At 60.8% G+C, this 21177-nt stretch overlaps 2 protein-coding genes across 5 annotated transcripts; one reads left to right on the top strand and one right to left on the bottom strand.

Annotated features, from left to right (window-relative positions):
• Window positions 1-1676: 1676 nt before the first annotated feature.
• On the top strand, window positions 1677-12919 carry FLOT1 (flotillin 1). 4 transcript variants are annotated; one of them, XM_068409175.1, is made up of 12 exons: window positions 1677-1756; window positions 2059-2134; window positions 3432-3522; window positions 4254-4397; window positions 4897-5016; window positions 5955-6050; window positions 7402-7554; window positions 8313-8494; window positions 9275-9320; window positions 10140-10277; window positions 11957-12121; window positions 12224-12919. In XM_068409175.1, exons 1-12 carry the CDS (start codon window positions 1681-1683, stop codon window positions 12254-12256), a joined length of 1320 nt encoding a protein of 439 aa, XP_068265276.1. In that variant the 5' UTR covers window positions 1677-1680; the 3' UTR covers window positions 12257-12919. The 4 variants fall into 4 exon arrangements, with proteins under 4 accessions (XP_068265276.1, XP_068265275.1, XP_068265278.1 ...); XM_068409174.1 differs by having other exon boundaries at window positions 12203-12919; XM_068409176.1 differs by lacking the exon at window positions 1677-1756 and adding an exon at window positions 1782-1955 and having other exon boundaries at window positions 12203-12919.
• Window positions 12920-13398: 479 nt separating this feature from the next.
• LOC137667927 (tubulin beta chain) lies at window positions 13399-21126 on the bottom strand. The gene is made up of 4 exons (XM_068409173.1): window positions 20921-21126; window positions 17685-17793; window positions 17358-17468; window positions 13399-15901 (listed from the first exon to the last, which is right to left on the bottom strand). The coding sequence occupies exons 1-4, from the start codon at window positions 21116-21118 to the stop codon at window positions 14844-14846; spliced, it is 1476 nt and encodes a 491-aa protein (XP_068265274.1). The 5' UTR covers window positions 21119-21126; the 3' UTR covers window positions 13399-14843.
• Between the last annotated feature and the right edge of the window lie 51 nt (window positions 21127-21177).

The raw sequence follows: 21177 nt of genomic DNA, 5'->3' as shown, positions 1-21177 counted from the left end.
CTCGGCACCCACAGTGGTGGCCGTCTGCTCCACCGCGGAGCTCCACGGGCCGCAGGGTGGCCGTCTGCTCCACCACAGACCTCTAGGGGCTGCAGAGGGACAATGTGTGTCACACCATGGTTTCCACCACAGGCTACAGGGGGAAGTCTGCGCTGTAGACTCCTTCTACACTGACCTCAGTGGCTGCAGGTATATGTGATCACAGAGGTGCTACCACCGTCACCAATCAGCTCGGCTTTGGCCAGTGGTGGGTCCATCTTGGAGCCACTTGGAAGCAGCTCCATCCAACATGGGGACAGTTTCTAGCATCTTAGAATCACAGAATCGTTTTGTTTGGGAAGGACCTTTAAGATCATCAAGTCCACCCGTTAACCCAGCACTGCCAAGGCCACCACTAACCATGTCCCTCAGCACCACATCTACATGGCTTTTAAATCCCTCCAGGGATGGGGACTCCACCAGTTCCTTGGGCAGCTCTTCATCACACTTGTGCTCCAGACCCTTCACCAGCTCCGTTGCCCTTCTCTGGACTCGCTCCAGCACCTCAAGGTCTTTCTTGTAGTGAGGGGCCCAAAACTGCACCCAGGATTCGAGGTGCGGCCTCACCAGTGCCGAGTACAGGGGGACGATCCCTGCCCTGGTCCCGCTGGCCACACTAGTGCTGGTGGCCTTCTTGGCCACCTGGGCACACTTGGAGGAGGTCATCTATGAACATCAACCGGTTTTCTTGAGGCCCTTATTACATCTCTGTTAATGTTTGTGCACAGGAGACCCTACAATAACATCCCCACCAGCATCAGGGGTGATCTCTGCTGGTGTTTGTTCATAGCTCCAGAGACCCTACAATAACATGGCCCCAGGAGACCCTACAATAACGCGGCCCCAGGAGACCCTACAATAACGCGGCCCCAGGGGACCCTACAATAACACTCTCCACCAGCACCAGGCAGGTCTCTCTTAGTGTTTACGCAAGGCCCCAGAAGACCCTACAATAACACCCCTCCCAGCACCAGGGAGGTCTCTGTTAGTGGTTATGCACAGTCCTAGGAGACCCTACAATAACACACCCCGCATCACCAGGGGTATCTTTCCTGGTGTTTGTTCACAGCTCCAGAGACCCTACAATAACACACACTCCCCCCAGCATCAGGGAGGTCTCTGCTGGTGGTTGTGCACGGCCCCAGGAGACCCTACAATAACACAGCTCCAGAGACCCTACAATAACGTGGCCCCAGAAGACCCTAGAATAACATCCCCCCAGCACCAAGGATGTCTCTGCTGGTGTTTGTGCACAACTCCAGAGACCCTACAATAACACGCCCCCAGGAGACCCTACAGTAACACACCCCCCCAGCACCAGAGATGTCTCTGTTAATGTTTGTGCACAGGAGACTCTACAATAACTCCCCCAGGAGACCCTACAATAACATCCCCCCAGCACCAGGCAGGTCTCTGTTAGTGTTTATGCACAGTCCCAGGAGACCCTACCGTAACACCCCCGAGCTCTCTCCAGCCGTTTCGCCCCTCCCCGGCCCAGCCCCGACTCACCGGAGGCGGCACCGCCGGGACCCCCCCGCCCCGGCCCAGCCCCATCCCCGGCCCAGCCCCAAGATGGCGGCCGAGACCCTCCCGCTTCCTCCCCCTCACAGCTCTCGCTTCCCGCCTTCGCAGAGGCGACCAATGGGGTGGCGAAGAGCTTGTGACGTCCCTCGTAGCCAGGCAGAACAGGAAGAAAAAGAAAACCTTGAGGGTGGAGGTAGCGGCTCTGCCGCGGGGGGTGTCGGGATCGTGGCGGGTGGGGCCGGGCGGTAGCGGGAGGACCGGGGTACCCACCATCGCGAAGCGGGGGGGGGGGGTGTTCAGGTTTGGGGGTGCCGCACCCCTGGGTGCCACCTCGCGCCCCCCCGCCGACATGTTCTTCACGTGCGGCCCCAACGAGGCCATGGTGGTGTCGGGTGAGTTGGGGTCCCCCCCGTGTCCCCCCCGCCCCAAACCCTGGGGTGACTGGGGGGCGTGTTACCTACCCCCCCCCGCCCCCCAATGTGGGTGTGCCCGCAGGTTTCTGCCGCAGCCCCCCCGTCATGGTGGCCGGGGGGCGGGTGCTGGTGGTGCCGTGTCTGCAGCAGATCCAGCGGTGAGGGGGGGACATGGCGGGGATGTGGGGACATGGGGGGGGTGGCAGGGGATGGGGGGACATGGGGGGACAGGGTGGCGGGGGACAGGGTGGCAGGGGATGTGGGGACATGGAGGGAGGTGGGGGGGACAGGGTCGTGGGGCATATAGGGGGGACATGGGGCGTACAGGGTGGCGGGGGACGTGGGGACCTGGTGGGGACATAGGGGGGCAGGGTGGTGAGGGACGTGGGGGGGTGGCAGGGGATGAGGGGACATGGGGGGGATGTGGGGACATGGGGGGGGTGGCAGGGGATGGGGGGACATGGGGGCACAGGATGGGGGGGGACAGGGTGGCGGGGGACGTGGGGACCTGGTGGGGACATAGGGGGGCAGGGTGGTGAGGGACGTGGGGGGGTGGCAGGGGATGAGGGGACATGGGGGGGATGTGGGGACATGGGGGGGACAGGGTGGGGGGGGACTTGGGGACATGGGGGGACACAGGGTGGTGGGGAACATGGGGATGACAGGGTGGCAGGAGATGTGGAGACATGGGGGGGAGGTAGGGGGGACAGGGTGGTGGGGCATATGGGGGGACGTGGGTGACAGGGTGGTGGGGCATATGGGGGGACACAGGGTGGCAGGGGACATAGGGGACATAGAGACATGGAGGGGCACAGGGTGGCAGGGGATGTGGGGACGTGGGGGGCACAGGGTGGTGGCGGAGGTGGGGGGGACATGGGACACAGGATGGCAGGGGATGTGAGGATGTGGGGGGGATGTGGGGACATGGGGGGACACAGGGTGGGGGGGGACATGGGGATGACAGGGTGACAGGGGATGGGGGGACATGGGACATGGGAGGGACAGGATGGCGGGGTGCATGGGGGGACACGGGGTGGCGGGGGATATGGGGACGTGGGGGGGACATGGGGGACAGGGTGGTGGGGCATATGGGGGGGACGCAGGGTGGCAGCGGACATGGGGACATAGAGACATGGAGGGGGACAGGGTGGCAGGGGATGTGGGGACGTGGGGGACACAGGGTGGTGGCGGAGGTGCGGGGGAACATGGGGGGGACGTGGGGGACAGGGTGGCAGGGAACATGGGGACATGGGACAGGGTGATGGGGGACAGGACATGGGGGGGGACGTGGGACCATGGTGGGGGACAGGGTGGTGAGGAAGATGGTGACACGGTGTGGGGATGACACAGGAGCTGGAGGGGGGTCAGCAGGGCCGTGATGGGTTGACGTGAGGGGGGGGAAGTGACACGAGGGGACACCAAGTGACACAGGCGGGGTGACTCGCCCTCCCCCAGGATCTCCCTCAACACCCTGACCCTCAACGTGCGCAGCGAGAAGGTCTACACCCGCCATGGCGTCCCCATCTCCGTCACCGGCATCGCCCAGGTACCCCCAGCCCCTTGTCACCCCCCTCCGTGTCCCTACAACTGCTGTCACACCCCCCAGGAGGGACCTGGCGCAGCCCCTTTTAAGAGGCGCCAGGGTGGGCCCGACCCTCCCTGTGTTGCCCCTTTAAGAGGCACTGGCTGGACCCCACCCCATCGGTGCTGCCCCTTTAAGAGGCGCCGGTGGGCCCCACCCAGTTCTTAAAAGGGCCCTGCCATGGTTGACCCCGCCCCCCGGGGGGGGTAACATCCCCTTAAAAGGGACTTGTAATGATGGGGCCCGCCTGGACCCCTTTTGAGAGATAGGGTGGTGCGCTCTTAAAAGGGCAATGCCATTCCGCCAGTGAGGGTCAGCATCTTAAAAGGGCCTCGTCATGGCGGGCCCCACCCACTTCTTAAAAGGGTGCTGCTATGTTTGACCCCGCCCCCTGTGGGAGGGTCAACGGCTCCTTAAAAGAGGCTTGTAGTGGTGGGGCCCACTCCAGACCCTCTTAAAAGGGCAATATTATGCCCCCCGCCCACCTCGGGGAGGGGCAGGAGTGTCTTAAAAGGGCCACGTCATGATGGGCCCCACCCCATTATCTTAAAAAGGCAATTCCATGGTATGTTGTCTTAAAAGGGCCATGTCACAGCTCTTAAAGGGGTCAGACCGTGGCAGCGGGCCCCACCGGGGGGGCAAGTGTGCGAGGCCGGAGTGTTTATTCTTTTGGGGGGGGTCTTGGGGGGCCGCAGGTGAAGATCCAGGGGCAGAACAAGGAGATGCTGGCGGCCGCCTGCCAGATGTTCCTGGGCAAATCGGAGAGCGAGATCGCCCAGATCGCCCTCGAGACCCTCGAGGGCCACCAGCGTGCCATCATGGCTCACATGACGGTGGAGGTGAGGAGGGGCTGGGGTCGGCCACCCCCCCTTGGGGTCAGCCACAGTCCCTTGGGGTCAGCCACGGCCTTGTTATAAGGCCCACACCCTCTTGGAACCCTCTATTTGCTATAAGCCCCACCCACTCATAAGCCCCACCCACTCATAAGCCCCACCCACTCATAAGCCCCACCCGGCAGAAGCTCCACCCCCCAGTAGAAGCCCCACCTCCCCTCCAGGCTCCACCCCTAAGTGGAAACCCCGCCTCCCTCCTGGGCTCCACCCCCCCAGGTGGAAGCCCCACCCCCAGCATGCAAGCAGGACTGCCCCTTGGCCTGTGAGGCCACACCTCCTTTTAGAGGCCACACCCCCCAGACATCCCTGGTGGGAGCTCCCCTCCCCTTAACCAAAGCCCTACCCTGGTGACCCCACCCCCTTGGGAGGCCACACCCCATGGCCCCACCCACCCTAAGCCCCACCCACCCTAAGCCCCGCCCCCTTCACTGCCCCGCCCCCTCAGGAGATCTACAAGGACCGGCAGAAGTTCTCGGAGCAGGTTTTTAACGTGGCCTCGTCCGACCTCGTCAACATGGGGATCAGCGTGGTCAGCTATACCCTGAAGGACATCCACGATGACCAGGTGACACTGGGGGGGACATCCAGGCAGGGTTGGGGACATCTAGACGGGGTTGGGGACATCAGACAGTCTTGGGGACGTCCAGAGATGGTTGGGGACATCTAGACAAGAATAAGGATATCTAGGCAGGGTTGGGGACATCAGACAGGGTTGAAGACATCAGACAAAGATGGGGACATCCAGGCAGGGTTGGGGACATGTAGACAAGGTTGTGGATATCAGACAGGGTTGGGGACATGCGGACAGGGTTGGGGATGTCCAGAGATGGTTGGGGATATCTAGATGGGGTTGGGGACATCAGACAAGGATGGGACATCCAGACAGGCTTGGAAACGTGTAGACAGCTTTGGAGACATCTAGACAGGGTTGGGGACATCAGTCAGGGTTGGGGACATGTGGACAAGGACGGGCACATCTAGATGGGGTTGGGGACATCAGACAGGGTTGGAGACATCCAGACAAGGATGGGGACATCTAGACGGGGTTGGGGACATCAGATAGTCTTGGGGACATCCAGAGATGGTTGGAGACATCGAGACAGCTTTGGAGACATGTAGACAGCGATGGAGACATCCAGAAAAGGATGGGGACATGCGGACAGGGTTGGGGACATCCAGAGATGGTTGGGAACATCTAGATGGGGTTGGGGACATCCAGACAGGGTTGGGGACATGGAGACAGCTTTGGAGACATGTAGACAGGGTTGGGGACATCAGACAAGGTTGGGGACATGCCAACAGGGTTGGGGACATCCAGAGATGGTTGGAGACATCAGGCAGGGTTGGGGACACCAGTCAGGGTTGGGGACGTCCAGCCAAGGATGAAGACATCTAGACAGGGCTGGGGCTGTCCCCAGGGCCACCGGTACTCGCTGGGGCGGGGATGGCTGGCATGTGGGATGGGGTGTGCCGGTGTCCCCAATGTCCCCTCCCTGTCCCCAGGACTACCTGCACTCGCTGGGGAAGGGCCGCACAGCGCAGGTGCAGCGCGACGCCCGCGTCGGGGAGGCCGAGGCCAAGCGGGACGCCGGCATCCGCGTGAGCCTGTCACCTCTGTCACCTCCCTGCGTCACCTCCGCGTCCCCTCCCGGGTCCCCATGTCCCCCATTTCCTCACTGAGGTCTCCAGAGCCCCCCCAGTGTCCCCCCAATGTCCCCCCACCCCATGCACCCCTGATGTCACCAAGTTGTCCCCAAGGTCCCTATATGTCCCCTGGGTGTCCCCCCACGTCACCCCAAGCCCCAGTGTGCCACTGTGTCCTTGTGCCGCCCCCCTTAATGTCCCCCTGTCCCTGGTTTCCCAGTATCCCCAGTGTTCCCCTCAGTGTCCCCACACCTCTCCAGTGCCACAGTGTCACCGTGTGTCCTCTTAGCCCTCAATGTCCTCCATCTCCATGTACAATGTTCTCGTGTCCCCTCGGTGTCCCCTACTGTCCCTTCTCTCCCATCCCCCATGTCCCCCCATGTCCCACACACCCCTCCAATGTCCCCCATGTCCCCTCGCTCTCTCCCACGTTCCCCTGCCCTCAATGTCCCCTCGTTGTCCCCCACATCCCATTGGTGTCTCCCTGGTGTCCCCCGTGTCCCACCACTGCCCCTCATGTCCCCTCAGTGTCCCCCGTGTCCCCTCGTTACCCCCCCCGTCTCCCCTCGACGTCCCCCACGTCCCCCCAGTGTCCCCACAGTCTCCAGTGTCCCTGGTGTCCCCCATGTCTCCCCGTGTCCTCTACTGTCCCCCTGATGTCCCCCACATCCCCCCTGATGTCCCCCACATGCCCCCTGATGTCCCCATGCCCCCCCAGTGTCCCCATGTGTCTCCGGTGTCCCCCATGTCCCCTACTGTCCCCCTGATGTCCCCCACATCTCCCCAGTGTCCCCCACGTCTCCCCAATGTCCTCCACGCCCCCTTGTTGCCCCCCACATCCCCTCAGTGTCCCCTGTGTCCCCATGGTGTCCCCATGTCCCCCCAGTGTCCCTATGTCCCCTCAGTGGTCCCCACCCCCCCAGTGTCCCCATGTGTCCCCGGTGTCCCCCACGTCCCCTCAGTGTTGCCACGTGTCCCCCCGTGTCCCCTACTGTCCCCCTGATGTCCCCACGTCTCCCCAGTGTCCCCCACATCCCCCTGATGTCCCCACATACCCCTAATGTCCCCAGTGTCCCCATGGTGTCCCGATGTCCCCTCAGTGTTCCCCACATCCCCCTGATGTCCCCACGTGCTCCCTGATGTTCTCACGCCCCCCCAGTGTCCCCATGTGTCCCCGGTGTCCCACATGTCCCCTCAGTGTCGCCACGTGTCCCCCCGTGTCCCCTACTGTCCCCCTGATGTCCCCACGCCCCCCAGTGTCTGCACATCCCCCCAGTGTCCCCACGTCCCCCCCGTGTCCCCGCAGGAGGCGCGGGCGCGCCAGGAGCAGGTCTCAGCGCAGCTGCTGAGCGAGACGGCGATGGCGCAGGCCCAGCGCGACTTCCAGGTGCAGCAGGCGCTGTGCGACGCCGCCGTCAGCGCCCGCCGCGCCCAGGCCGACCTGGCCTATCAGCTCCAGGTATGCTGGCACCTGGGGGTGGCACCCCCCGCCATGGCTGGGTGTCCCCACCCACCTACTTGGGGGTGCTGGGGACCCAGCCTGGGACCCCCCCAACACCTGGGTGCCTCCTGGGTGTGGGTTTGGGTACCTGGGTCACCCCCTGGGACATCTGGGTTCTCCCTTGAGCACCCCCAGGACACCTGGGTCCCCGCCCAGGACATCTGGGTCCCCCCCAGGACACCTGTGTCCCCTCCTGAGCACCCCAAAGTGCCTGGGTCCCCCCTAGGACATCTGGGTCCCCCCCCAGGACACCCCCAAATGCCTGTGTCACCCCCCAGGACATCTGGGTCCCCCCCTGAGCACCCCAAGTGCCTGTGTCACCCCCTAGGACATCTGGGTGCCCCCCCGGGACACCTGGGTCCTCCTCTGAGCCACCCCCAGGACATCTGGGTCCCCCTGAGCACCCCCCAAGTGCCTGTGTCCCCCCCTAGGACACCTGGGTCCCCCCCAGGACACCCCCAAAGTGCCTGTGTCCCCCCCTAGGACACCTGGGTCCTCCCCCAGGACATCTGGGTCTCCCCCTGAGCACCCCCAAAGGGCCTGGGTCCCCTCCCAAGACACCCCCAAGTGCCTGTGTCACCTCCCAGGACACCTGGGTCCCCTCCTGAGCACGCCCAAAGAGCCTGGGTCACTCCCCAGGACACGTGGGTGCCCCCCTTGGGTACCTGGGTCCCCCCCAACCTGCCCGGGTGCCATCGGGATGCTGCTGGGTGCAGGTGGCGAGGACGAAGCAGCAGATCGAGGAGCAGCGGGCGCAGGTGCTGGTGGTGGAGCGGGCGCAGCAGGCGCAGCTGCAGGAGCACGAGATCGGGCGGCGGGAGCGCGAGCTGGAGGCCACCGTCCGCAAACCCGCCGAGGCCGAGCGCTACCGCCTCGAGCGCCTGGCCGAGGCCCAGCGGTGAGCCCCGCCCCCAGCTGGTGGGCCCCACCTCCTCGGGTGATGCTCTGCCCACTTTAAGGGAAGCCATGCCCCTTTAAAGGCCAGCCCCACCCTGGTTTACCAAGCCCCGCTCCCAGCTGGTGGGTCGCACCACCTGGAATGAAGCCATGCCCCCTTTAAGGGAAGCCACGCCCCTTTAATGGGGAGCTCCGCACTGGTTTGCCAAACCACACCCACCTAGGTGGGCCCCACCACCTTGGGTGAAGCCACGCCCCTTTAAAGAGGAGCCCCACCCCATTCTACCAAGCCACACCCCCACCGTGGTGGGCCCCACCACCTTGGGTGAAATGTTGCCCTTTTAAGGGAAGCCACATGCCTTAAAGGGGCACTGTGCCCCCCACCTGCTGGGCCCCACCCCTCTGAAGCCACGCCCCTTTTAAGGGGGGGCGGTGCCCTTTAAAGAGAGCCCCGCCCCTTCCACTAAGCCACGCCCCCGGGGGTGGGCCCTACCACACTGAAGCCATGCCCCCTTTAAGGAAAGCCTCGCCCTTTTAAAAGGGAGCCCCGACGCCTTGTAGGCCACACCCCCATGAGGCAGCCATTGCCCTTTTAAGGGCTCTTTCGTGGGAGACCACGCCCCCTCCGCGTGAGCCACGCCCCCAATTCACTAGACCACGCCCCCTTCTGGTATCACCTTGACCACGCCCCTTTTGTGAGGCCCCGCCCCTTCGAGCCCTGCCTCGTCAAGGCCCCGCCCACCCCAAAGCCCCGCCCCTCCAAGCCCCGCCCCCTCCGCAGGTCCCAGATGATGATCCAGGCGGAGGCTGAGGCCGAGGCCATGAGGGTGAGTGGGGGGGGGCAGGGGGGGTGACAGGAGACCCCAATGCCCGGGGGGGGGGGTGACAGGGGACACAAGGGGGGACAGGGCACCCAGGTGTTTGGGGGACCCTGGTGACAGGGCAGGGGGACACAGGGGACCCCAGGGTCTGGGGGGGTGACAGGGGACACAAGGGGGTGACAGTGGACCCCAGGGTCTGGGGGGGTGACAGGGGACACAAGGGGGTGACAGTGGACCCCAGGGTCTGGGGGGGGGGGGGGTGACAGGGGACAGGGGGGTGAGAGGGGACCCCAGTGTCTGGGGGGGGTGACAGGGGACGGGGGGTGACAGGGGACCCCAGGGTCTGGGTGGGGGTGACAGGGGACAGGGGGGATGACAGGGGACCCCAGTGTCCAGGGGGATGAGAGGGGACCCCTGGGTTTGTGGGGGGGTGATAGGGGACGGGGGGTGACAGGGGACCCCAGTGTCCGGGGGGGGTGACAGGGGACGGGGGGTGAGAGGGGACCCCAGTGTCCAGAGGGGTGACAGGGGACCCCAGTGTCCAGGGGGATGAGAGGGGACCCCTGGGTCTGTGGGGGTGTGACAGAGGACCCCAGTGTCCAGTAGGGGTGACAGGGGACAGGGGGGTGACAGTGGACCCTAGTGTCCAGGTGGGGGGTGACAGGGGATGGGGGGGGTGACGGTGGGCCCCAGTGTCCAGGGGAGTGACAGGAGACAGGGGGGGTGATGGGACCCCAGTGTCCAGAGGGGGGGAGAGGGGACCCCAGGGTCTGGGGGGGAGGTGACAGGGGCCACCAGGGGGTGACGGGTCCCCTCATGGTGCAGGTGACGGGGGCGGCGCGGGCGGCGGCGGTGGCCGCTCGGGCACGGGCGGAGGCGGCGCAGACGGCGGCCAAGGCCGAGGCCTTCGGGCGGTACCGGGAGGCGGCCGTGGTGGACATGGTGCTGCAGCGCCTGCCCCAGGTGGGGCCGGGGGGGCATTTGGGGGCCCCGGGGGGTATCTGGGGGTCCCCAGGGAGTATTTTTGGGGCCCCCCCAGGCATTTGGCGTGGTTTGGGGGCACTCCAGGGGGGATTTGGGGTGTCCCTGAGGGGATTTGGGGTCCCCATGTGGCATTTTTGGGGTATTTTGGCGTCCCCCCTATGGTTTGGGGGTGTCTCTGGGGGATTTGGGGTCCCTATGGGGTATTTTGGGGTCCCCTCTATGGATTTGGGGTGGTTTGGGGGCACCCCCTGGGGTATTTTTGGGGCCCCCTGGGGTATTTTGGGGCCCCCCTTATGGTTTGGGGGTGTCCCAGGGGGGATTTAGGGTCCCCATGGGGTATTTTGGGCCCCCCCCCCATGGATTTGGGGTGGTTTGGGGGCACCCCAGGGTAGATTTGGGGTGTCCCTGGGGGATTTGGGGTCCCATGGGGTATCTGGAGGTCCCCATGGGGTATTTTGGGGCCCCCCCCAGGGATTTGAGGTGGCTTTGGGGTGTCCCTGGGGAGATTTGGGGTCCCCATGGGGTATTTTTGGGCCCCCCCCCCAGGGATTTGGGGTGGTTTGGGGGCACCCCAGGAGGGATTTGGGGTCCCCATGGGGTATTTTTGGGTCCCATGGGGTATTTTTGGGGCCCCCCCCAGGGATTTGGGGTGGTTTGGGGGCACCTCAGGGGGGATTTGGGGTCCCTGTGGGGTATCTGGGGGTCCCCATCGGGTATTTTGGGGTCCCCCTATGGATTTGGGGTGGCTTTGGGGTGTCCCTGGGGGGATTTGGGGTCCCCATGGGGTACTTTGGGGTCCCTTCTATGGTTTGGGGTGGTTTGGGGGGTCCCTGGGGGTATCTGGGGGTCCCCATGGGGTATTTTGGGGTCCCCCCTATGGATTTGGGGTGGCTTTGGGGTGTCCCTGGGGGGATTTGGGGTTCCTGTGGGGTATTTCGGGGTCCCATGGGGTATTTTTGGGGTCCCCTCTATGGATTTGGGGTGGTTTGGGGGCACCCCAGGGTGGCTTTGGGGTGTCCCAGGGGGGGATTTGGGGTCCCCATGGGGTATCTGGGGGTCCCCATGGGGTATTTCAGGGTCCCCATGGGGTATTTTGGGGTCCCCCCTATGGTTTGGGGGTGTCTCTGGGGGGATTTGGGGTCCCTATGGGGTATTTTGGGTCAAATCTGAGGATTTTGGGGTGCCACAGGCAGGTTTTGGGGTGAAATCTGGGGGTTTTGGGGTGTTGAGGGACTATTTTGGGGTGAAATGTGGTGATTTTGGAGCAGGTGGTGACGAGGAGAGATTTGGGGGATCATGGGTAGATTTTGGGGTGAAATCAGGGGATTTGGGTTAAATCTGGGGATTCTGGGGTGCCACAGACTGATTTTGGGGTGAAATATGGTGATTTTTGGAACAGAGGGCAACGGGGGGTGAGATTTGGGGGTGCTGTAGGCAGATTTTAGGGTGAATTCAGGGGATTTGGGGTCAAATCTGGGGATTTTGGGTGCCATGGGCTGATTTTGGGGTGAAATCAGGGGGTTTTGGGGTGTCACAGGCACATTTTGGGGTGAGATTTGGGGATTTGGGGTGTTGAGGGACTATTTTGGGGTGAAATCAGGGGATTTTGGGGTGCCGGGGGCCGGTTTTGGGGTGAAAAGCGGCTGTTTTGGGGCCAGGTGGCGGAGGCGGTGGCGCAGCCGCTGCTGGAGACGCGGCGAGTGACGATGGTGGCCGGTGGCTCCGGTGACATCGGGGTGTCGCGGCTTCCCGGGGAGATCCTGGACGTCGTCACCCGCCTGCCCGCGGCCGTCGAGGCCCTCACGGGCGTCAGCGTCACCCAGGTCTGGCCGTGGCCCCTTGGGGTGGGGACACCGGTGGCCCCAGGGGGAGGGGACACCCAGACATCTGGGTCCCCTCCTCAGTGTCCCCATCTGTCCCCACAGGCCACCCAGAAGAAGTCCGAGTGCCAGGCGTGAGCCAGTGCCACCGTGTCCCCAAAGTGCCACTACGCACTGGTGCCACCACCCCCTGGAGCCCTGTCCCCATGGTGCCACCACCCCCTGGAGCCTTGATCCCATGGTGTCACCACCCTCTGGAGCCCTGTCCCCATGGTGTCACCACCCCCTGGAGCCTTGTCCCCATGGTGCCACCACACCCTGGAACCCTTGTCTTGCCAAAGTGCCACCACCTCCCAGTGATACCATGTCCCCAAAGTGGCACCATGCCCCAGTGCCACCCTGCCTGCAAGGTGTCACCACCCCCTGGAGCCCTGTCCCCATGGTGCCACCACCCCCTGGAGCCTTGACCCCATGGTGTCACCACCCCCTGGAGCCCTGTCCCCATGGTGTCACCAACCCCTTGCAGACCTCACCGAAGTGCCACCACCTCCCAGCGATACCCTGTCCCTGAACTGTCCCTACCCCACAGTGTTCCTGTCCCCACGGTGCCACCATGTCCCTGAAGTGCCACCACTCCACTGTGCTAGTGTCCCCATGCTGCCCCCGCCAAGGTGCTTTGTCCCCAAAGTGCCACCAACCCCCGATGCCATCCCTCCCTGCTGTGTGCCACCATCCCTGGCATGTCCCCAAGGTGGGGGACATGTCCCTATCTGTCCCCAAATTAAAGCTGCTGCGTCTGCATGGGACAGACCCGGGTCCCTTGGGGGGGGAGGGGGGGGGGTTGGGGACCCCAGAAGGGACACGGGTAGCCCCAGAAGGGACCTGATGGTGGGGGGGGGACCCAGACGAGGACATGGGGACAGAGTGCCACCAGCTGGAGGAGTTGGTGGTCACCAGAGGTGACACAGGGACTACAGGAGATCCCAGAGGGGACACTTGAGGGGACCCTAGAGGGGACAGAGAGGACATGGAGGGTTCAGAAGGGACCCAAGGACATGGGGACCCTAAAGGGGACACAGCCACCCACCTTGGGGACATCTAGAAGTGGCGGGGACACAGGTGGGACCCCACTTGGTGGGGGGACAAAGGGACACACCAGCCCCCCCCCCAAGGACATGGGGACACAGGTGGGACCTGGAGGAGCCCAGAAGGACATGGAGGGACACCCCCACCCCTCCATGTGACATGGGGACAGGAAGGGGACACAAGGGACACGGCGGTGGCTTTAGGTCCCGGGTTTATTCCTCGCCCGGGGGCGACTTTTCAATATGAAAAACAAAAAAAAAGGGGAAAAAAAAAGTTAAAAAGGGGCAAAAATGAACCAAAACTGGATGGATTTGGGGGAGGGGACAGGGAGGGGACAGGAGAGCCCCCAGGTGGGGACACAGCGGGGACAGGGCCACCCCGGGAGGCCCCCGCAGCCGGTTTTGGGTGGAAATGGGGGTGAATTGGTGCCCGGGGGCTGCAATAATTTAGTGGTGACGTCACCGCCCCGTGGGGGGGGACACGGGGAGGGGACACGGTGGCTCTGTGGGGACAGGGACCTTCTGGTGGTGGTGACGACGGAGAGGGGCTGGGGAGGGGATGAGGACTGTGGTGATGGTGAAGGACGAGGACTCTTTGGTGACCATGATGAAGGACGAGGATGCTGGTGACGATGACACCAGCGAAGATCAAGGGCCCTCTGGTGACGATGACAAAGGCTTTGGGCTCCAAGGATGACGATGACGAAGGCCAAGAGCTCCCCGGTGACACTGGTGAAGGCCAAAGGCTCTGAGGACAACAATGATGAAGGCCAAGAGCTTTCCGGTGACAATGACGAAGGCCAAGAGCTTTCTGGTGACGACGGTGAAGGACAACAGCTCTTCGAGGATGATGATGAAGGTCAAGAGCTCTCCAAGGACCATGGTGAAGGCTGAGGGCTCTCTGAGAATGATGATGAAGGCGGCCAAGGGCTCTCCAGTGACAACGGTGATGGACAACAGCTCTTCGAAGACGATGATGAAGGCCGAGGGCTTTCTGGTGACACCAATGAAGACCAAGGTCAACGATGAAGACCAAGGGCTCTCCGAGGACACTGATGAAGACCAAGGTCAACGATGAAGACCAAGGGCTCTCCAAGGACACCGATGAAGACCAAGGGCTCTCCGAGGACACTGATGAAGACCAAGGTCAACGATGAAGACCAAGGGCTCTCCAAGGACACCGATGAAGACCAAGGTCAATGATGAAGACCAAGGGCTCTCCGAGGACACTGATGAAGACCAAGGGCTCTCCGAGGACACCGATGAAGACCAAGGTCAATGATGAAGACCAAGGGCTCTCTGAAGACACTGATGAAGGCCAAGGGCTCTCTGAGGACACTGATGAAGGCCAAGGGCTCTCTGAGGACACTGATGAAGGCCAAGGGCTCTCCGAGGACACTGATGAAGGCCAAGGTCAATGATGAAGACCAAGGCTGATGAAGACCAAGGGCTCTCCGAGGACACCGATGAAGGCTGAGAAAGATGACTAAGGACAAGGACTCTCCAAGGACGACGACGCTGAAGGCCGAGGGCTCTCCAAGGACAACGGTGAAGGGCTTCTCCGAAGACGATGACGGCAAAGGACGAGGATGACGATGGCAGTGAAGAACGTGGGCTCTTCCTAGGCCAAACCTTCTCTCTCAAGCTTCTTCTTCGGCCTCTTCACCGAAGTCCTCCTCTTCCTCAGCAGTGGCATCTTGGTACTGTTGGTACTCCGAGACGAGGTCGTTCATGTTGCTCTCTGCCTCGGTGAACTCCATCTCGTCCATGCCCTCGCCGGTGTACCAGTGGAGGAAGGCCTTGCGGCGGAACATGGCCGTGAACTGCTCTGAGATGCGCTTGAAGAGCTCCTGGATGGCCGTGCTGTTGCCGATGAAGGTGACGGCCATCTTGAGGCCACGCGGCGGGATGTCACACACGGCCGTCTTCACGTTGTTGGGGATCCACTCGACGAAGTAGGAGCTGTTCTTGTTCTGCACGTTGAGCATCTGCTCGTCCACCTCCTTCATGGACATGCGGCCGCGGAAGACGGCGGCCACCGTGAGGTAGCGGCCGTGGCGGGGGTCGCAGGCGGCCATCATGTTCTTGGCGTCGAAGACTTGTTGGGTGAGCTCGGGGACGGTGAGGGCGCGGTACTGCTGGCTCCCGCGGGACGTCAGCGGGGCAAAGCCGGGCATGAAGAAGTGGAGGCGCGGGAAGGGCACCATGTTGACGGCCAACTTGCGGAGGTCGGCGTTGAGTTGGCCGGGGAAACGTAGGCAAGTGGTGACGCCGCTCATGGTGGCTGAGACGAGGTGGTTGAGGTCGCCGTAGGTGGGCGTGGTCAACTTCAAGGTGCGGAAGCAGATGTCGTAGAGGGCTTCGTTGTCGATGCAGTAGGTCTCATCCGTGTTCTCCACCAGCTGGTGGACGGACAAGGTGGCGTTGTAGGGTTCCACCACCGTGTCGGACACTTTGGGTGAGGGAACGACGCTGAAGGTGTTCATGATGCGGTCGGGGTATTCCTCACGGATTTTGGAGATCAGAAGGGTGCCCATGCCCGAACCGGTGCCACCACCCAATGAATGGGTCAACTGGAAACCCTGGAGGCAATCGCAGCTCTCCGCTTCCTTCCTCACCACATCCAGGACCGAGTCCACCAGTTCGGCTCCCTCCGTGTAATGACCTTTGGCCCAGTTGTTGCCCGCGCCGCTCTGGCCTGGGGTGGGGGACACGGTGGGGATGTCACGGAGGGGGATCCCTAGGGGGTGCTGAGGGCTTGGGGGACTTTGGTTGCTCAGTTTGGGGGCTTTCAGGTCAACCTTGAGGGCCTTGGGGACCTCCAGCCCACTTTGGGGACCTCCAAACCAACCTGGACCACCTTGGGGACCTCCATCCCACCTTTGGGGACCTTCAAACTAGCCCTGATCACCTTAGAGACCTCTAAGTCCATCTTTGGGGACCTTTAAACCAACCTTGACCATCTTGAGGACCTCCATTCTACCTTTGGGGAGCTTCAAACCAACCTTGATCACCTTAGGGACCTCCAAGCCCATCTTTGGGGACCTTCAAACCGATCTTGATCACCTCTGGGGACCTTCAAACCAACCCGGATCGCTTAGGGACCACCATCCCACCTTTGGGGACCTTCAAACCAACCTTCATCACCTTGGGGACCTGGATCCCACCCTTGTGTGCCTCCATCAACCTTCTTGGGGACGTCCATCCAAACTTTGGGAACCCTGAGCTCCTTGGGGACCTCTGTTACCCTCCATGGTGACTTCCAGCCCACCCTTGGGGACCTCCAGCCCACACATGGGGACTTTATGCTCCTTGGGGACATCCATCAGTGTCTTTGAACCTCCTTTGAGATCCCCAGCCTGCTCTTGATGACCTTGGGGACCTCTCCTGCTCCATCTCCATGACAATCTTGGGCACCCTGAGCACCTCAAGGACCTCTGTCCAACCCCCGGGGACCTCCAGTCCACACTTGAGCTCTTGGGGGACCACCATCCCTCTTCTTGGGGACCTCCAGCTGGCCCTTAGAAACCTTAAGCTCCTTGGAGACCTCCATCACCTTCCTTGGGGACATCCAAGCACCCTGGGGACCTCTGTTATGTTCCCTGGGGACCTCAAATCACCTTGAGGACCTTTTGTTACCCTTCAGCTCCTCATGGACCTCCACCATCCTCCTTAGATATCTCCATGCCACCCCTGGGCACCCTGAGCTCCTGAGAGACACCCATCTCCTAAGGGACATTCATTCTCCTGCTTTGGGGACCCTCAACCCCTTTGGGGACCCCAAGAACCCTCCCGGACCCAAAGGGAGGCAGCTCTGCGGACACTGAACTTGGACATCAAGAAGGGGACAATAAGGACCTCCCACCCTGCTGTGACAAGCACTTGAGGGCCACCAAGGACGGTTGTGTCACTCCACTGGGAAGGACACCCATGGGCCATCACCAGGACCCCACGGGCCACCACAGTGGGGACAGAGGGGACCCACCACCCCACCCCACAGTGATGGTCACTAAGGGGCCACCACCAGGAACCTCACAGCCACCAAACGAAGGGAACTGCCACTCTGCCATGATGGGCACCCCAGGGCCACCTAGGAAGACACGGTGGAGGAACACGGGGGACCCCAGGGGACAGAGAGTGACATGAGGACTCACCAAAAACGAAGTTGTCCGGCCGGAAGATCTGCCCGAAAGGTCCCGAGCGCACTGAGTCCATGGTGCCCGGCTCCAGGTCCACCAAGATGGCCCTTGGCACGTACTTCCCCCCTGGGGACATCACCGTGTCACCATAGGGGGGGTGGGTGTGTGATGGTGACAACAACGTGTCACCTCCCCACCCCTAAAACCTCCAGAAACCACCCCAAAACCCATGGTGGGGGTGGGGGTGAGGGGGGGGGTGGAAGTCACACACATCTCAGGTGAAGAGGGGTGGGGACAGAGGGGTGACACCGGGGCGGGGGGGGTGACAGGGTGACACCGTACCGGTGGCCTCGTTGTAGTAAACGCTGATGCGGTCGAGCTGGAGGTCGCTGTCGCCGTGGTAGGTGCCGGTGGGGTCGATGCCATGTTCGTCGCTGATTACCTCCCAGAACTGGGGGCAAAGGGGGCGGGGTCACAAAGGCTCCACCCCCCGAGTACCCTCTGGGGTGGGAGGGGCCTATAAAGGGGGTGGGGCTTGGTTTGGGGTGTGTCCAATGAGGTGGAGCCTAGAGGGAGGTCTGGGTCCTCCTTTGGGGTGTCAGGGTGGGCGGAGCCAGTCTTGGGGTGGGAGGGGCCTATAAAGGGGTGGGGCTTAGTTTGGGGTGGAGCCTGTAGGAGGTAGTGAAGCCTCATTGGCTGAGCCTTGAAAGGGGGGTGGTTCTTATTGGAGGAGCCAGGCCAGGGGGTGGGGCTTGTTGCCAAGGGGGCAGGGCTGCAGTAGAAGAGGAAGCTCAACCCTGGGGGTGGAGCCAACCCCAGCAGCACCAATCTGGGAGGGGTGGGGCCTCCCCAAGGGGGAGGAGCCAATCCTGGGGCACGGCTGGGGCCCACCCCCAAAGGGGTGGAGCCTAATGACCCGCAGGGGCAGGGCCAAATGGGGTGTGACCACCCCCCCACCCCCCCCCCGCAAGAAAACAGGCGGGCGGGAACCGGAAACAGCATTTGAAATCGCGGAGGCACGTCCAGAAACGCTGAATTTCACAATTACCCCAAATTTGCCTTTTTTTCCCCTCAAAAAAAATACCCAAATTTCCTTTAAAAATGACCCAAAATTTCAATTTCTCCCCCCAAAAATGTGCCCGTGGGGGTGGGGCAGCTGGGAACAAAGGAGGGGGGGGAAGGACGAGCACCCTGGGGACCCCCCAAGGTCATGGAGGGGGGGAGGGGGGGGGGGGACAGGCCACGCCCTGCGGGTGAAAACATGCCAAAAAAATGCAATTTGGGGCTGATGGCAACAGAATGGGTGAAAAAACACCAATTTGGGTGAAAAACCATCGGTCCGGAGACAGAAAATCTGCATTTACAAGCGTTGAAACGCTGTAGGTTTATCAAGTTTAAAATTACAATTTTTGGTTAAAAATGCTGTTTCAGCGCAGGAAAAAATAACGTTTTGTGGGTAAAATGTTAATTATGGGGCTGAAAAAGTCCATTTTTTGGGGAAAAAAAACTAATTCCAGGGCTGAAATGTTCCGTTTTGAGGATAAAAAAATGCTTCTTGGGAACAAAAAGGTTTGAATTCGGAGCTGCAAAAAAAAAAAACCTAATTCTGGAGCGGGGAAAGGCTATTTTGGGGCTAAAAACTGCTCTTTTGAGGTTGAAAATCCCGTTCCGGGGTAGAAAAAATGGGGTTTTTTGGGTTAAAAAGCCTCATTTCAGAGAACAAAGATCCTCTTCTGGGGCTGAAAGCCTCCATTTTGGGGCGGAAAACTCCATTTGGAGACACAAAGATCCTATTTTAGGGCTGAAAAAGTCAATTTTAGCACAAAAATTATCGTCTGGGAGGGGAAAGCTTGATTTTGGTATCAAAAAAATACATTTTGGGGCTGAAAAAAAAAACGTTAAGGGGTGGAAAATCCTATTGTGAAGCAGAAAAAAAAAATTCCGGTGTGGAAAAGAGCCTATTCGGAGGCCTAAGTTGTTCATTTTAGGGCCGAAAGCACCACTTTGCATTAAAAAAAAAAATCATATTTAGAAGTAAAAAAATCTCTATTTTGGAGCAAAAATCCTTAATCTGGAGCAAAAAATGCATTTGGGAGCACAAAGATCCTATTCTTTAACTGAGGACCTCCATTTTGGGGCTGGATCCCTCCATTTTGGGGGCTGAAATCCTCATTTTTAGCGGTGAAAAATTACACTTTGGACTAAAAAAAAGCCTTTTTGGGGCTGAAAAGCTCCATTTCAGTACTCGAAAATCCATTTGGGGGCAAAAATAAACCTCTCTGGGGACTGAAAAATGATATTTTGGAGAACAAAGATCTTACACTGAGGCTGAAAACCTCCATTTTGGGGCTGGGAAACGCTTTTGGGGACAGAAAGCCTGATTTTAGTGCTACAAAAATCCATTTGGGGGACCAAAAAACCCAATTTTGAGGCTAAAAACTTTTATTTCAGGGCCAGAAATGCCCATTTTAGGGCTAAAAACTCCACTTCAGGGAACAAAGCTTACTCCGAGGCCAGAAAACCTCCATCTTGGCTCCAGAAACTCCGATTTTAAGGCCGAAACCCTCAATTTAGGAACTAAAAAATCCTCAATTTTGCGTCCCAAAACCCCATTTTAAGGCTGGAAAAGAAAATCTTCATTTTGGGACAAAAAGATCCCAATTTGAGGGCGAAAAATTCCCGGTTTTGGAGCCAAAAGAGCCTCTTGAGAGGCACGCCCCTATTTTATGGCTGAAAAAAACTTTATTTTGGCCTTAGAAACCCTTTATTTTGGGGCAGAAAACCCCCGTTTCAGGGCTGAAAATGCTGTGGGGCGGCACGCCCCGCTTTGGGGGCAAAAATCCTTATTTTGGGGCATTAAACTCTCATTTTAAAGCGGAAAGCGCCTATTTTGTGGTCAAAATACCTAATAAGCGTAGCCTAAAACCCGTTTTTTGAGGTCAAGCCCCGCCATTCTGGGGCTGAGCAAGCTGCAAAGGGCGGGACGCCGCGATTTTGGGGTAAAAAATGCACAATTTCGTCTTTTAAAGCATCGCTTGGAGAAAATATATGTGAAAAACCTTGTTCTGAGGCTACCACCCCCCCGTTTTGGAGCTTTAAACCCCATTTTAGGGATGAAAATTCCCTAATCGAGATAAAAATAGCGATTTGGCGGGGTAAATATCGTCAAAGGAGCCGAAAAGGGACCATTTTTCTGGTTAAAAAGTGCTATTTTTGTGCTGAGAAGCCGCATTCCGGGGCCGCTGCCCTGAGGCGAGGCGGGAAACCGCCATTTTGGGGCCGCGTGAGAAGAAGGAGGACGGGGGGGGAGGGGCGGGGTGCCCCCCCATTTTGAGGCCGGAAACCTCCATTTTGGGGCCGAATCGCTTCATTTTTGAGGGCGAACCCTTCGATTTTGGGGCCGCGCTTTTTAGTTCGGGCCCTTAACGGGAGAGAAAAGCGCGATTTTAGGCTGAAATCGCCCCGATTCGGGTCCGCCTTTGTCTGCGCGCATAGGGGAGGGGCTTCTTAAAAGGGGCCGCGCCTCGATGGGAGGGGTCCACCCGCCCACAGCCCGACACCGCCCGCCCGCTGTTCACCTTAGCCCCGATCTGGTTGCCGCACTGGCCCGCCTGGATGTGGACGATCTCCCTCATGGTGGCGGCGTTGGTCGGGCTGGGCGCGGTGACGGTGCCGAAGCGGTGGGCCCCACCCGCTGTCGATGGGTGATAGAGTGGTGCGGCCCCTTTAAGGCGGGAGCGCTGGCTCGAGCGCGGCGGCGGCGACAATGGCGGCATCCGCGGCCTCGCGGCGCCTCATATAGACAAAGCGGCGGCGCCCGGCCCCGCGCTCCCAT

This window comes from Nyctibius grandis, chromosome 10 (assembly GCF_013368605.1).
Source record: "Nyctibius grandis isolate bNycGra1 chromosome 10, bNycGra1.pri, whole genome shotgun sequence".
Classification (NCBI taxonomy): domain Eukaryota; kingdom Metazoa; phylum Chordata; class Aves; order Nyctibiiformes; family Nyctibiidae; genus Nyctibius; species Nyctibius grandis.
Note: the sequence above shows the minus strand (reverse complement) of the source record. Positions and strands in the feature narration are given on the sequence as shown.

What these genes read in the sequence shown, in the direction of transcription:
- FLOT1 (XM_068409174.1), top strand. Translation starts at nt 1,681, where the DNA reads ATGGGGTGGCGAAGAGCTTGTGACGTCCCTCGTAGCCAGGCAGAACAG. An exon ending in CTGAGGCCGAGGCCATGAGG is followed by an intron (nt 9,321 to 10,139) that starts GTGAGTGGGGGG and finishes CTCATGGTGCAG; the next exon opens with GTGACGGGGGCGGCGCGGGC. An exon ending in CGGGCGTCAGCGTCACCCAG is followed by an intron (nt 12,122 to 12,202) that starts GTCTGGCCGTGG and finishes TCCCCTCCTCAG; the next exon opens with TGTCCCCATCTGTCCCCACA.
- LOC137667927 (XM_068409173.1), bottom strand. Translation starts at nt 21,118, where the DNA reads ATGCCGCCATTGTCGCCGCCGCCGCGCTCGAGCCAGCGCTCCCGCCTT. An exon ending in GCAACCAGATCGGGGCTAAG is followed by an intron (nt 17,794 to 20,920) that starts GTGAACAGCGGG and finishes CTTTGCCCCCAG; the next exon opens with TTCTGGGAGGTAATCAGCGA. An exon ending in GCCGGACAACTTCGTTTTTG is followed by an intron (nt 15,902 to 17,357) that starts GTGAGTCCTCAT and finishes CCCCCACCCCAG; the next exon opens with GCCAGAGCGGCGCGGGCAAC.